Genomic DNA, 12682 nt, shown 5'->3' with positions numbered 1-12682 from the left:
AAGTTTAACAAACCAGAAATCAAATCAGATGCAAGAAGTTTTCCCGGGCCACTCTATTCTTTCGCTCAAAATACTGCCCAGCTCTACTTTTACAGGAAGCGCCTTGGAGGGCTCGCAATGTCAAATCTGCCTGAACCCTGAACAAAATGCAGAAGAATTAGCAAACCTGAAGTCAGGGTGTGAAAGGAAAAGAAAGGAGCGCTCAGAATCCCGAGTTTTTGTCGTGCAAGACATACGATGCAAACTTGTCCTCGCTGCAGCTCACCCACCCCGTCTCGCTGCAGCGCCAAACTGGGACCCTGGCGAGGTGGAGGGCAGCCCTGTGCCGGGATTATTGCAAATCCTGGATCCTGAAGCACGCTTACAAAACACACCCTCTGGGCAACTTACTCAAAACTTAGCGTCTCAGCATGTAAAACAGCCATAACCCAAGCCCATTACTACGGAAGGGCGGGAGGAAGCTCCTACAGATTTTGTAATAAAGCCCTCTGCTTCTCCTAGGCTATCGGACGGTATTTTTTTTGAAAATAAACTTTGTTATTTACTTATTTAACTTCCAATAGGCAGGCAAACTAAACAAAAGCTTCACTTCTGAGCTATCATTTCAGGCAAAATCCAACTTACTGCAAGTACATCATTTAGCAACAGGCAGGAAAGCTGCTCAGCTAACATTCCTTTCTCACACTCCCAGGGTCTTTCACTTGAAAATGATGTGCAAAAGCAGATCAAAAAATTGAAACCAGAAGAAACAGCTACTTTTAAAATAGATGCTTGGAGGTGTTTTGCTCTGTCCTGTCCGGTAAAAACAAAAAAAGACCCCAAGCGCCAGAAGATGCAATTAAACAAAGTGGAGATGTGAAAAATCCCTCTCTGCTTTCCCAGCAAGATAATTTCCATCTCAGTTTTCCCTTCTCCGCTCACTTTAAGAAGTTCCAAATTCTTTCCTAGGAGGCCGATGAAAGACAAATTAAAACCCCAGCGTTTTCCCCAACTCCTGCTCGAAACTTCAGGAGGAAGTAGAAATAACAGCGCAAGAAAAATAAATACGTTTACTGCGACGAGAGAGGGGATTAAGCTCAGCAAATGGCAAAACTCGAGCGCACTCGGAGCGCCCCAAACTCAGCTAAAAACCAGCGGCCGCCTCCCGGGAGCCGAGGGACTTTGGAGAACCGTTTCGGCAGAGCTACGCGAGGCGAAGCGGCCGTGCCGGGGTTCCCGGGAGCGGTGCAGCGGGCAGGGCCACGGCCCCCCAAACTTTCCGACGGGGTTCGGGGTGCGGGGCCGGGGCCCCCTCCCCGCGTTCCGCCCGCAGCGGGCACCGCGCTGCGCTGCGCCGCTCGCAGGGCTGCGGGGCCGGGCCGGGCCGGGCAGGAGGCGGCAGCAGCACCGCCGGGAGCCTGCCGCCGGCCCCGGGGAAAGCCCAAGGTGCTCCGGAGCGGCGGGGCCGCCAGGCAAAGGGGGACACCGGCGCGCCCCGGCTCTCCCTTACCTGCCCGCCCAAGGCGCCTCCGGCCCGCGGCTCCCCCCCGGTGCTCGCCCTCCTCATGGCCACCGGGGGGGGGGGTGGGGGGGCGTCGTGGCCCCCCCAGTCCCCGTGGCCCCCCGCCGCCCACTTGTCGCCCCGCGTCCCGGTCGCCGGCAGGCGCAGGTAGGGGCAGGGGTAGGGGAACGGCCCCGCCGCGCTGCGCCCAAACTGCTCCGAAATCTCCCTTTTCTCGGGAGGGGGGAGGGAAAAAAAGGGGGGCTGGGAGGGAGGAAAGGGGAGAAAATGAAAAACAATAATAATAATTCACACGCTCCCTCTCCAAATCTTGGCGGACACAAAGCCGGCGTTTATTCCTCGCTCACCGACTTGGAGGGGGGAGGCGGAGAAAAAAAAAAAAAAAAAAAAAGAAAAAAAAAGAAAAAGACTAAACTAAAATAAAAATAGGGTGAGCAAACAAACCCCCGAGCTGCCCCGGGCTTCCGCGCTGGTGGCGGCGGAGCTCCTCGGCGGCTGCCGGGCCGGGGCGATGCCCCCGCCGCAACTTTTCGGCCCCCGGGAAATGTTCGGGGCGGCGGGGACAGGGGGGTCCAGGAGGAAGGAAAGGGGGGCACGAAAGTGGGTGCCCGAGGGGGTTTTCCGCCCCTTTCGGGGGAACCGTGCGGGTGGCCGGAGAGGGGGGAAGCGGGCCGGGGGGCTGCGGGGCTCAGGCGCCCCGCTGCAGCCCCCCGTTGTTCCCCTGCCCCGCGGGGCGCGGGGGGCGCGGAGCCATCTCCTGCGGGCTCGGGATGCCAGACCGCCCCGCGGGGGGAGGGCGGAGGGAAAACATCAAAAAAAAAAAAAAGAGAAAGAAAAAAACAAAACGGAAAGAGTTTGGGGTTTCGTTAGGAAACACGCGAAAGAAAATGCCGAGTTAAAAAATAAAATTAGAGAAAAGCCAACAAGTTGGAGCAAAACCCCAAAAGGGACCCCCCCACACACGTAACTCCGGGAGATCCAGCTGCCCCGCTCCGCCGCGGCCCCGGCTCCCCGCGAGGTAAGTTGATCTATTTTGTGCGGGTTTGTGTTAAAATGTGTGCGAGGGAGAGGAGAAGAACTCACCATTTCGCTGGGATAACAAGGCCAGATCGGGGTCGGATTGGAAATGCTGAGGCTTCGCCTGCTTCCTCCGCGACATGCTGGCTCAAACATCAGCTGGGGCAGAATAAAAAATTACTAAAAAAAAATCTTCTCAAAATTACGGAAATCGAGCCTCCCCCCCCCAGCCTCCCCAATCCTCCGCGCACCGCGCATGTGTCCTGCTATAATTATGATTATCAATAATGCATTGCGATTAATCATAGAGGGGCTCTTTGAAAGGCGATTGGCACATGGCCAGCTCTATTCAAACCAGCTCGCCTTAATCAATTAGGCGCTGATTTGCTGGAGACCCTTGTCTCTCCGCCGCTCCCACCCAATGAGTCGATCCATGTGGCAGGAGAAGGGGCTGGATTTCCCCAAAGCTGTTTGGATACAGTTTAACCCTCTTAGCAACCAGCCGGGGCTGCACCGCGCCATCCCGGTTACTATAGGAATGCGGCTCCCCTCGCCCCTGCCTCCAGCCCCGACGGGCTCCCCGCTTTGCCTCGCTTCACTTTTTTTTTTTTTTTTTTTTTTTTCCTCTTTTTCTTTTTTTTTAGGGGGCACTGGGGGGAGGCGGCCGCAGCGCGAGCCGTGCCGGCAGGGCAGGGGAAGCAGCGAGGGAGCGGGCAGGGGGCGGGACGCGCGGCTGGGGGCAGCGGCGGGGCGGCCCCGCACCCCCGGCGGCGGCCGGCGAGCGCCCGCTCGGGGACAGCCCCGCTCCCGCTCCCGCTCCCGCTGCCGCTCCGGAGCTCGATCCCGCTCCCGCTGCCCGGCCCCGCGCCTGCCGCTCCGCCGCCGTCCCGCCGCCGCAAAAAAAGTTTCGGGTGTTTTTTTTTTTTTTTTCCTCTCTTTTTTTTTTCTTCCCTTTCTTCTGTCCCCCGCATTTGCAAATAAAGATCCGTTTTCGCCCTCCTCCCCCCCCTTCCCTTTCCATATATCACGGGCCCGACGGGTGCTGAAAATAGGAAGGGTTTGGGTTTTACCTCACACATTCCCAGGACAATTAGGGCGCCGCTGGGAGCGGCGGGCGGACCAGGCGGCCGCTCCGCCCCCGGCCTCCGCGCCGCGCCGGTTGGTCGCGCCCGGAGTCAATCCGGCTCGGAGTCAAACCGCCCGACGGCGCCCGGGGAAGGCCGGGCCGGGGGGCGCACCCCGCTCCCCCTCCGCGGCTCCGCTCCCCTTCCACCACCCCAACGCGGGACGGGTGTGGGACCGCCCCCCCCCCCCCCTCCACAGCGACCCCACTCCTGACTTTTATTTCTTGCTCGGTGTCCTGCCTCTTCCCCCTCTCTTCCCCTACTCCCCCCCCCCCCCCATTGCCAGCCCGCACCCCACGGGGGGCCGGGAGCCCCGGGGGCGCGCAGCCGGGGGGGCAGAGCCCGGCCGGTCCCTCCGCGCCCCCGGGGCGCTGCCCGCGGCTCTGCGCGTCCCGCACCCGGCTTCGCCTCCCGGGTACAACTTGCCGGGGGGGGCTCTTGCCAACAAACGTCCCGATCTCGAAAGAAAAAGCCCAGCTGCCAAGCGGCCGCTGCAGCCGCGTTCGCCCCGCGCCCCTCCGCGCATCCCCCCCCCAGCCCCCCCCGAGCAGCGGGGACCCCGGGCTCCTTCTTCCCCCCCAGCCTGAGCCACTCGGCGCTCCCGCCCTGTTCCCCCCGTGGGTTATTTGCTCTGCTGTAGGAGCTACTCCTTTTCCCCGTATTAATATTAACAAACTCTCCGCAAAAGCGAGAGGCTGCTCAGCTACAACTCATTTCAATTTCAAATGAGCCGGCAAAACCTAGAGAGCGAGCGGGAGGAGAAGGCAGAGAGGGAGAAACGTTGCCATTCGAGGAACCGGCTCGCTCGCGTTTTCTTCTCATTATTAAACGAAAGAGACTGCAAAACGTTTAGCGAGAAGGGTGAAAAAAAGAAAAAAAAAAGCCGCAAAAGCAAACAAACAAACCCATACGAACCGAAAAAGCCTCCCAGGTGCCACTCCGGTATTTAGGCAGCGCTGCGGAGCGGCCACCACCGCTTCTTTTCATTTCGGCACGGGGCGAGCCCCCTCCCTCCCCGCAGCACTCGGTACAGTAGGTTTTGAGCCAAAGACAAACGAAGCTATCAGCGGGGATGATGTTGAAGAATGAAGATAATAATGTTGCTATAGGTGGTACTTCACATGACATTATTTTTCACTGAATATTTAAAGAGATGTTTCGGCAGAGATGGATACACTCGGCGCAGGCTGTCACCCTCCTTACCCTGAGACGGTGGGAAAGAAACAGAGCCTGCACGTCCAGCCCCGCACTCGTTACTTCCAGCTAGCCCCACGCAGATGCCCACGAAACACCCACGCGGATCTATGGACACGGCCGTGTCTGTATTTCCAACTGTATCAATCACTCCGCTAGCGTCCCCCGGTTTCTGATCTAGCTTCTCTCCCCAAATTATTCGCGTTTACAATTTCATTATACGTTTGTCGATTAAACTTCAGACAAATTTCCCCAGATGAGCAGTACCTTTGCTTCGTGGCAGGAAAAAGGCGGCCGTGGATTGGTAATTAAAAAGCAACAACGAGAAGAAAAATAGTGGTTTAAAGAAAAAGAAATGAATCTAGAGAAAATAAGTTTTATAACTTTTTTTTTTTCGTTTCTCTGCTCCCTCGCTAATGTATAAAGCGGCACTTGGTATTTAATCTAGGACCGCTTGATTATTTATTGTTTGTTTTCCTCTCCTTCGCTGGGGGCCGGGAGGGGTGGGGAAAGGGTGGAGGCAGAGCAGCATTTCCAGGGCTAGGGAAAAATCGGTCTTTATTGTTGTTGATAGCAATACATCAATTAAATGTCATTGTCTCCAACAGAAGTTGTGAGAGTTCACGAGCGTAAATACTCTGATCTTGGGTTTTCCCTCTCCCAGCTCCCAGTGACAGTGACAGATATTTTTCCCTCCCCGCCACACCTTGGAGATTTTTTTTTTTTTATTTACCTCGGATTATTCTTTTTAATGGAGGTGGGAGGCTTTCTAATGTGCTTCAATGCAAATCAGCCCGGCTGGAAGACACCCGTGGTGGGGATCGATCTCCAGTTCATTGAGATGAGCACTGAAGGGAGATGGTAAACAGGGGATAATTTGCAGTTCATTCTGCAGAGAGACGCTTTCAATGAGATGCAACCCACCAGACTGGATTATTGTTATTAAGCTTCGCGAGCAGCCCCAACACCCTGAAACACTCAGGGGTTAAAAGCTACGCGATCCCCACGTCGTCCTAATACAGCGTTAATAACGAGCCGGGGGGGAAAGCCAATTGATTTCATATTTTCTGCAAATTTGCACCTCTGGAGCTGCTCGGAGCGCTCCGCCGCCGGCGGCACCGGGGCAGCGCAACCTGCGGCTCCGCGCCCGCCGCCGCCGAGGGAGCGCTCTCGGCTCCTGTCCCATTTCCCCGCTGCAGAAATACCTGCTTCGCAGGGAACGGGGCCACTCGCTCTTTTGCTTTGCTTTCTCCCCCTCTTCGTCTTCTCTGCTCTCTTTTTTAAACCGAAAAAAAAAAAGAAAAGAAAAAAAAAAAGAGACTGCGGAAGGGCTCCCAACGTCGCTGCAGTTGACCTCCAAAGTGAGCCGCTTTGCAGCTAACACAGGTTCCGTGGCTTTCCGAAATGTGTGTAATTAGGGGCTTCCAGATGCTGCAGTCAGCTGGGAACTTGGCTTTGTGCTCCGCTGTATAATAAACTTTGGAGACAGTCCTGGGGCGCAGCTCCCCGGGGGCAGCCGGCCCCAGCGCCCTGGACTTGTTTTAGTGGCAATAGCCCGCACCGCGCTGCTCGGCACCCACACCACCGCTCCCGGGGCTCTCTGGGGCCAGGGATGCCTACTTTGTGGAAGTCCTGCCAGCTCTCCCCCTTCCTCGCCTTCTTCTCCTCTTATTTTTTATTTTTATTTTTATTTTCCTAGTGAGAATTCCCCAGGAAAAAAAAAAAGGGGAGTGGGGGGGAGTGGGAGAAGCAGCATTGAATCCTTCTCCATTATTACTGACAACTAATAATTGATCATTGCTCACAAACACAAGCTTTTAGCCGCATAATTGAATCGTAAGCAATACGGGTTGAGCTAAAAGGGGGAAGAAAAGAGGGAAAAGAGCCTTTCCCGCTCTCCCCCAAATCTCAAAGAACCGCAGTGATGAAGAATTCCCCCGCCCCCGAGATAAAAATGAACGTGAGTAATGCCATCACCGGGCAAAGTGGGATTAGTTAATTCAATTCTTTCTTTACACATTTGCTGCCTTTTGTTTGACCTGATGGCCGGCAAATTTTTACACCTAGCTGTCCGTTTCGAGTTTATTGATGAAGGTGCTTCTGAAATGATTATCAAGAGATTTACAGCCATCACTACCCACCTACGGGAAAAGTAGTAAAATCAATCCCTCAATCAATCAGACCCCTCTGTGCATATCTTTTTAATCTGCTCTTTTAGCTGTTTTATTACAACACGAGCATTAAATATGTTTGTTTCAAATTTAACACGAATGCCTCCGAAGGACTCTGTCAATTTAGACATAAATCACGAAGTAAACAAGTGGGATGGAAAATCCTTTTCCTCGGGCAGGATGGTTAAAAAACGAGGGATAAAAAAATACCTGGATCGCTTCACTCCTTTACCAGCAACATCCCGCATCAGTGCATAGGCAACTGGTCTGTACGTATTGCCCACGAGGCGGAAAAAACATACAGAAAGATAAATATGCAGCACTGCAAAAGTCTTCCACGCAGTTTTATGTGACTACACAGAGAACCTAGAGAGTGCTAATAGTTAAAAATACTCTCACATCCTAAAGCCTATCATTATTTCTTCTCTTTGATATTTTTTTTTTTTTTTTTTTTTTTTTTGGCAGCGGAATGTCTTATTCCCCTTGTTAAAAATATAGGCTTATTTTCTCTAATTAAGTACCATACACTTGAAAAAATTATTTGGTTTCAATATTGTTATTGATCTCAAGGTATCACACTATCCTTTATATACCTTTTCTTAGACTAATGAAAAAACTGCGTATTTCAGGTAGGCTGCTTAGGTCAGAAATCTTCCCCACTGATTTGTTACACAGTGGTCATCATCTATGGACAGAACAAGTCTATTGGTTCTATAGAGAATAAAGAATTTCATTTGATGCCACAGGGGAACCTTTTTTTTTTTTTTTTTTTCCTGCAAGCTACATCCCTTTACACCCCTTTTTTTTTTTCCAAATATTCTAGTGTATCACAGCCTCATATGTAGCCATAATGTAGCTTCACTAGAAAAACAGAAGTTTAGAAGTAACACAAATCTCTCAGCCTTAGATACAACTAAAAAAAAAAACAAAACAAAAAAACAACATTCTGGACTGTAAAGACATTCCAAAAGAATATTGTGAGGTTTCCGCACAGAAATCATTTTTGCTAGAACAGGAGGGAAAAAAAAGACATGGAAATATGTACATGTCAAAAGAAAAGTCATGAAAAATACATCTGATATTAGATGATAAGACAACTAGCTATCCAGTCAAGATTTCCTCCAAACATTTTGCTTTAAGAAAAGTTCATTTATACCATAGGAAAACAGTCACATTTGCTCTGCACCTGGGTACATTCACAAGAGTGTTAGTGTGGATTTTTTTAAAGTCATCATAGCTATCATTTCTTTAATCAAAGCACTATCTAAAATAGTATAAAATATGGAGGTGGGAGCCATTTAAAAGCAAATGAAGGAGTAGGACTGAGGGACGTATCTTCCAGGTTATTTAAGGAAAAAAATGTGCTCTTCAAAAAGCGTTCCCTTAGGATTTGCTTACCTTTGAAGCAAAATTATGCAAAAATTCTTCAGCCTGTCAAAATATAAATACAAGGCCAACATTTCATATGGCAATTGTCTAGTAATATACAGATGATTTTCTACAAGGTAATCATCTAACAAAGTAAGACCTGTTGTTGTCGTCACAAACAGATTTCTGCTGTCAAATCAGATTTACAGAGTGTGCATTTTTATTTACATTTTAAAGTTTAATTTTAATTTGGAGAATCTGCAGCGATTATGGGATAAATATGCCTCAAACCTCAGGGGAACTGTTGCCTGTACAGTCCCAAATTTCTTGACTGATGAAATGAGCCTGACAACCCAGCGCATTTTCATGACGTTATTTTTGATTCAAATACAGTGCAAGTATTTGTAAGTACACAGATTTTGTTTGCATAATATCAAGGTGCTCTGATTAATGCATGGTGTTTACAACGTGAAAACTGTCATACTCTTTGCATCAATGCAAGAAGCTGGCTTGGCAGCTGCTGGCTGCAATAAAGTAAATGCCTTGTGAATAATGTGCTGCTTTCCATGCCTGAGCTAGGCAGTGTCCTCACCATCCACCTTTTGCACCCAGTCTGGGCCAAGTCTGTTAACAGAATTGGTCTGCAATGGCAACGTGTAAAACTCACCCTCTGAGCATAAATATGCTCACTCACAGACTTGCACACACGTTATCTGCAGCTTATGGGGAGCCCATTTCCTCACCGAGCAATCTGATCCCCCAGCCACATTGTTGCAGTTTTCTTTTCTTGCTATTAGCGATCATTTAATGTTCAGGTGGAAACAACAGCCGTTGCCTACCTCAAAGGTAAGTCCAGGAGTTTCTCATTAGTTAAAACAAATCTGTAGCTGGAAAGAGGGGGAAGAGTCAACCACTGAGCTGTCAGCCAACTCTTACTGAACCATCAGCAGATACAACGTCAGTGATCCAGTGAGAGCCGTGATAACTACTGCTCCATAAAGCCAACATCCTACAGATACCACCCAGAAGAGGAAACTCATGCTTTCTTTTCCTAAGAAGCTCCAGTCATGAGAATCAAAAGAGCAATCTTCAAAAAGAGACGTCAAAAAGATCCTTCCTCACAAATCCAGAAACCAGATTTGGGTTCAGAAAAAAAAAGTTTCCACCCTTTCCATACCTTATATGGTAAGCTTGGGCTGTCAGCATGGCTGCACAAACCGTTCCTAGAACGTCACCCTGAGTTACGTATTCGATGTTACGGTCCTGCACAGAGCATCTGATTCCATCTCCAGAGGGCTTCCACGTGTATTCACATGTTGTATGCAGCCGTCTGAAGTGTAGCTGGCTCACCCTAGGATGGCACGCAATCACGAAGCTAATCTGAGCTCGCTCCTAGCCATTGGCACCCTAGAAGCACAGCTCAAATAAGAGTTTAAAGTTTCAGTAAATTTTAAATTATCACCAAAACAACTGGTGCAAAGACGTACACGCAAAGACAACCAGTCTGTACTGGTTCAGCAATTCAACTGTCATAATGCCACGTCCATAATGCAACAGGCATAGCACAATGGGGAGAATCATAATTGAACATGAGGCAATGTAGTACATTGAGGAAAGTCAAACACCTGTACTTATTCTACATCCATTTGTAAAGCTGCAGGATACACCTCACACTCATTTCTGAGTTAATGAAAAGCCATTTTTCTTGTCCTTAGAAGTCTGCAGTGCAAGTGCTCTGTTCTAAATACATTATTGGTGAAATACATCCTTGTGCAGGAAGCAGAGGGCATCATGGGCAGTGTTTCAGTCTAGATCTTGATGATCTTGAAGGCTTTTTTCAACCTAGATGATTCTATGAGCACTTTTGCAGCAGGGGCTAACTGGAATGATCGAATATACCATTTCCCACCACTGTCTGCCGCTGCCCCATGCCTGGAAGATGCTGTCCCCCAGCTGTCACCAGGCAATCAGCGGGTGAGCACTCCCAGTCTGCGCTGCTCTAGCATTAGCAAAAATGTTTGCATGACATACTTCGCCAGCAAGGGATGGAAATCTGCATGGGGCAACAGTGCGTGGTATGGTAACTTCTTAAGCTGTTCCAGCTGTTTGCAAATAAAATATGCGCCTAAGCCCCCAGTCTATACAAACTGATTTCTGAGAGGAGCTGTATTTGTATGAGTGTGCCAGATCAGGCCCATTACTAACTTCAGATGAGTGTAAACAACTGTTCCATAGAAAAAAGGTCTAGGGATGTCACCAGTGACAATTATTAGCATAGCATGTAAATAACATACCTCTTAGTAAGATGTCTCTTGTTAATATGTTCAGTTGACAGCCGCATACCTTTGTGCTCTCATACATTTTGGGGCTTGAAGTCACTTGTTCCATCTCTAAAGTTTACTTAACCTGGCTTCTTTTGCAGTTGAAGCAACTTCCATTTTTATGCTGCATGAAAGCATAAGCAAAGCTATCATATTTAAGAATAACAGTTTCAGGAAAACATAGAGCCAAATGCACTATAAACGTACTGAATTAAGTGGAATTAAACAAAGGATAAATATGGTTCATTCCCTCCTCCCCTTTCAGTACTGTCCTCTGTGACACTGTACATGTAATCTCACAATGCAATAACATGCTGCACTCGCTCTGTTCAAGCTGTATCATTCACTCTCTGTTTCACTCCTAGAATTTTCTAATAGCAAAATTCGATTTCACCCAGCACTGCTCCCTAAGGGCTGCCAGACCTGCAGCTCCTTTGCCCCTCTTGTAATGGATCACTCTAAGGTAGGACAAGACCTGACCATGTTCAGTGAGGGGAGTCACGCTGAGCAGCAGCAATTAGGTAAAGTCAGTGCAAAGGTAGAAAGTGAGATGGATGTGAGTCTAATGGGTGAGAGATAGGCAAATCGACATTCAGGGCCAGCACTGCCACCACCAGCCACGCCGAGCATTCAGCTGCCTAGGGCTGCAAAATGTTTTGTAACACTTGCCTGTGCTTGTGACGGTGCCTTGTGAGGGGCCTACATTTCATGTTTTGCCTGGAGCAACAAAATCCTGTGACTGGTGCTGGTTGCCATGTTCTGGGAAGCCTGCAGGAATTTGTTTGCTGGTACTCACGTGACTGGGAAAGAACTTACCGCTTCTCTAAGCAAAACAAGTCTGATGTTTTAGAACACTGCCTTAAACCACCTGTTTAAATGCATAATTCACAGGTAATCTTGACTCTTCACCCAGATTGCTCAAAGGCAACAGAAATACTAAATAACCAAAGACAAAAACTATTACTGTTATTTTGCATCCATCTTCTGGGATGGCACACAATTATTTTTACAATAATTGTAACCAGTAACATACCACAGAAAGTTCTCATTGGACTGACTCTCCTTTCAGGAGTAAACTGTAGAATTTGTTTTGCATTTCTTATTACTCTGCTTCCTTATTGCCATTCTCATAAAATCAGTCAAAGTGATAACTGAGATGTTTAGAAACAGCCAGAATTTAATCTGGAAGAATTATACACAAGTATATCAGTACTGGAAGTGTATCTGCTTAAAGGAGCTATGCATCACCACAGAGAATGCACTGTCCTGTGCTTGAAGCATTGGCACACATTGCTAAGATAATACTAATTTCAGTGACAGCATTATGGGATACTGCTTGGAAAAGTGTGCTGTAAGATAAAAAATAAATATATGCTACAAAATTTAGAATTAATCACAATACTTGTTGTTTACATTGTATTCAGTAAATACTAGTCATAAGCTCTCATCTAACCCTTGATTTTGGTAGGCCTCAGCCTGAGAGAAAATCCAGGTGTAGGCCCATACACTGTAGCTCAGGCACATGACCAAATTGATTGGGCTATTGGCAGCACAGACCTGTCAAGTGTTTTAAAATACAATCACGTGTATGTCACTTTCTGACTGGTGTATGAAGAACCCCTTTTATGCAGGACTTGCACTCTTTTCTACGGTGGAAGAGAGATCGGTTCCCTTCCTTAAAGAATTCCTTATTCTGAACTGCAGCAAATCTACCAGAGGAGTCGTTCACCACACAGGAAAGGCCAGAGGTGAGCTACTGATGTCTGAAGCCCCCCTGGGGCTCTTACTACGTTGAAGACACCCCTCTGGCCGCCGGCCCAGATCCCACGTAGGGCCTTGGGCAGTGTGGAACCATGGAGCCAGGGCCAAGGCCAAAGCTGCCTGGCAGGAGCTCAGCGCTCCAGAGGCGCTGTGTGTGGGTGGATCCCATTGCTTCAGGGCATCTGGGAGGGGTCTGTGTAAAAACCATCATCCGAAAAGAATACA

The 12682-nt window shown here is 49.0% G+C and overlaps 1 protein-coding gene across 8 annotated transcripts in view; it reads right to left on the bottom strand.

Moving 5' to 3' along the window:
* SALL1 (spalt like transcription factor 1) overlaps positions 1-9731 on the bottom strand; it is a 24973-nt gene extending 15242 nt beyond the window's left edge. Inside the window, exons 1-3 of one of the 8 annotated variants that reach the window (XM_021270549.4) lie at positions 9553-9731; positions 5570-5684; positions 2585-2677 (exon numbers count right to left, since the gene is read on the bottom strand). In XM_021270549.4, the coding sequence (XP_021126224.1) occupies positions 2585-2660 (76 nt within the window). In that variant the 5' untranslated portion in view covers positions 2661-2677; positions 5570-5684; positions 9553-9731. The other 7 variants (XM_038185284.2, XM_021270552.4, XM_021270554.4 and 4 more) reach the window with 7 other exon arrangements.
* Between the last annotated feature and the right edge of the window lie 2951 nt (positions 9732-12682).

Source organism: Anas platyrhynchos, chromosome 12, assembly GCF_047663525.1.
Source record: "Anas platyrhynchos isolate ZD024472 breed Pekin duck chromosome 12, IASCAAS_PekinDuck_T2T, whole genome shotgun sequence".
NCBI lineage: Eukaryota > Metazoa > Chordata > Aves > Anseriformes > Anatidae > Anas > Anas platyrhynchos.
Note: the sequence above shows the minus strand (reverse complement) of the source record. Positions and strands in the feature narration are given on the sequence as shown.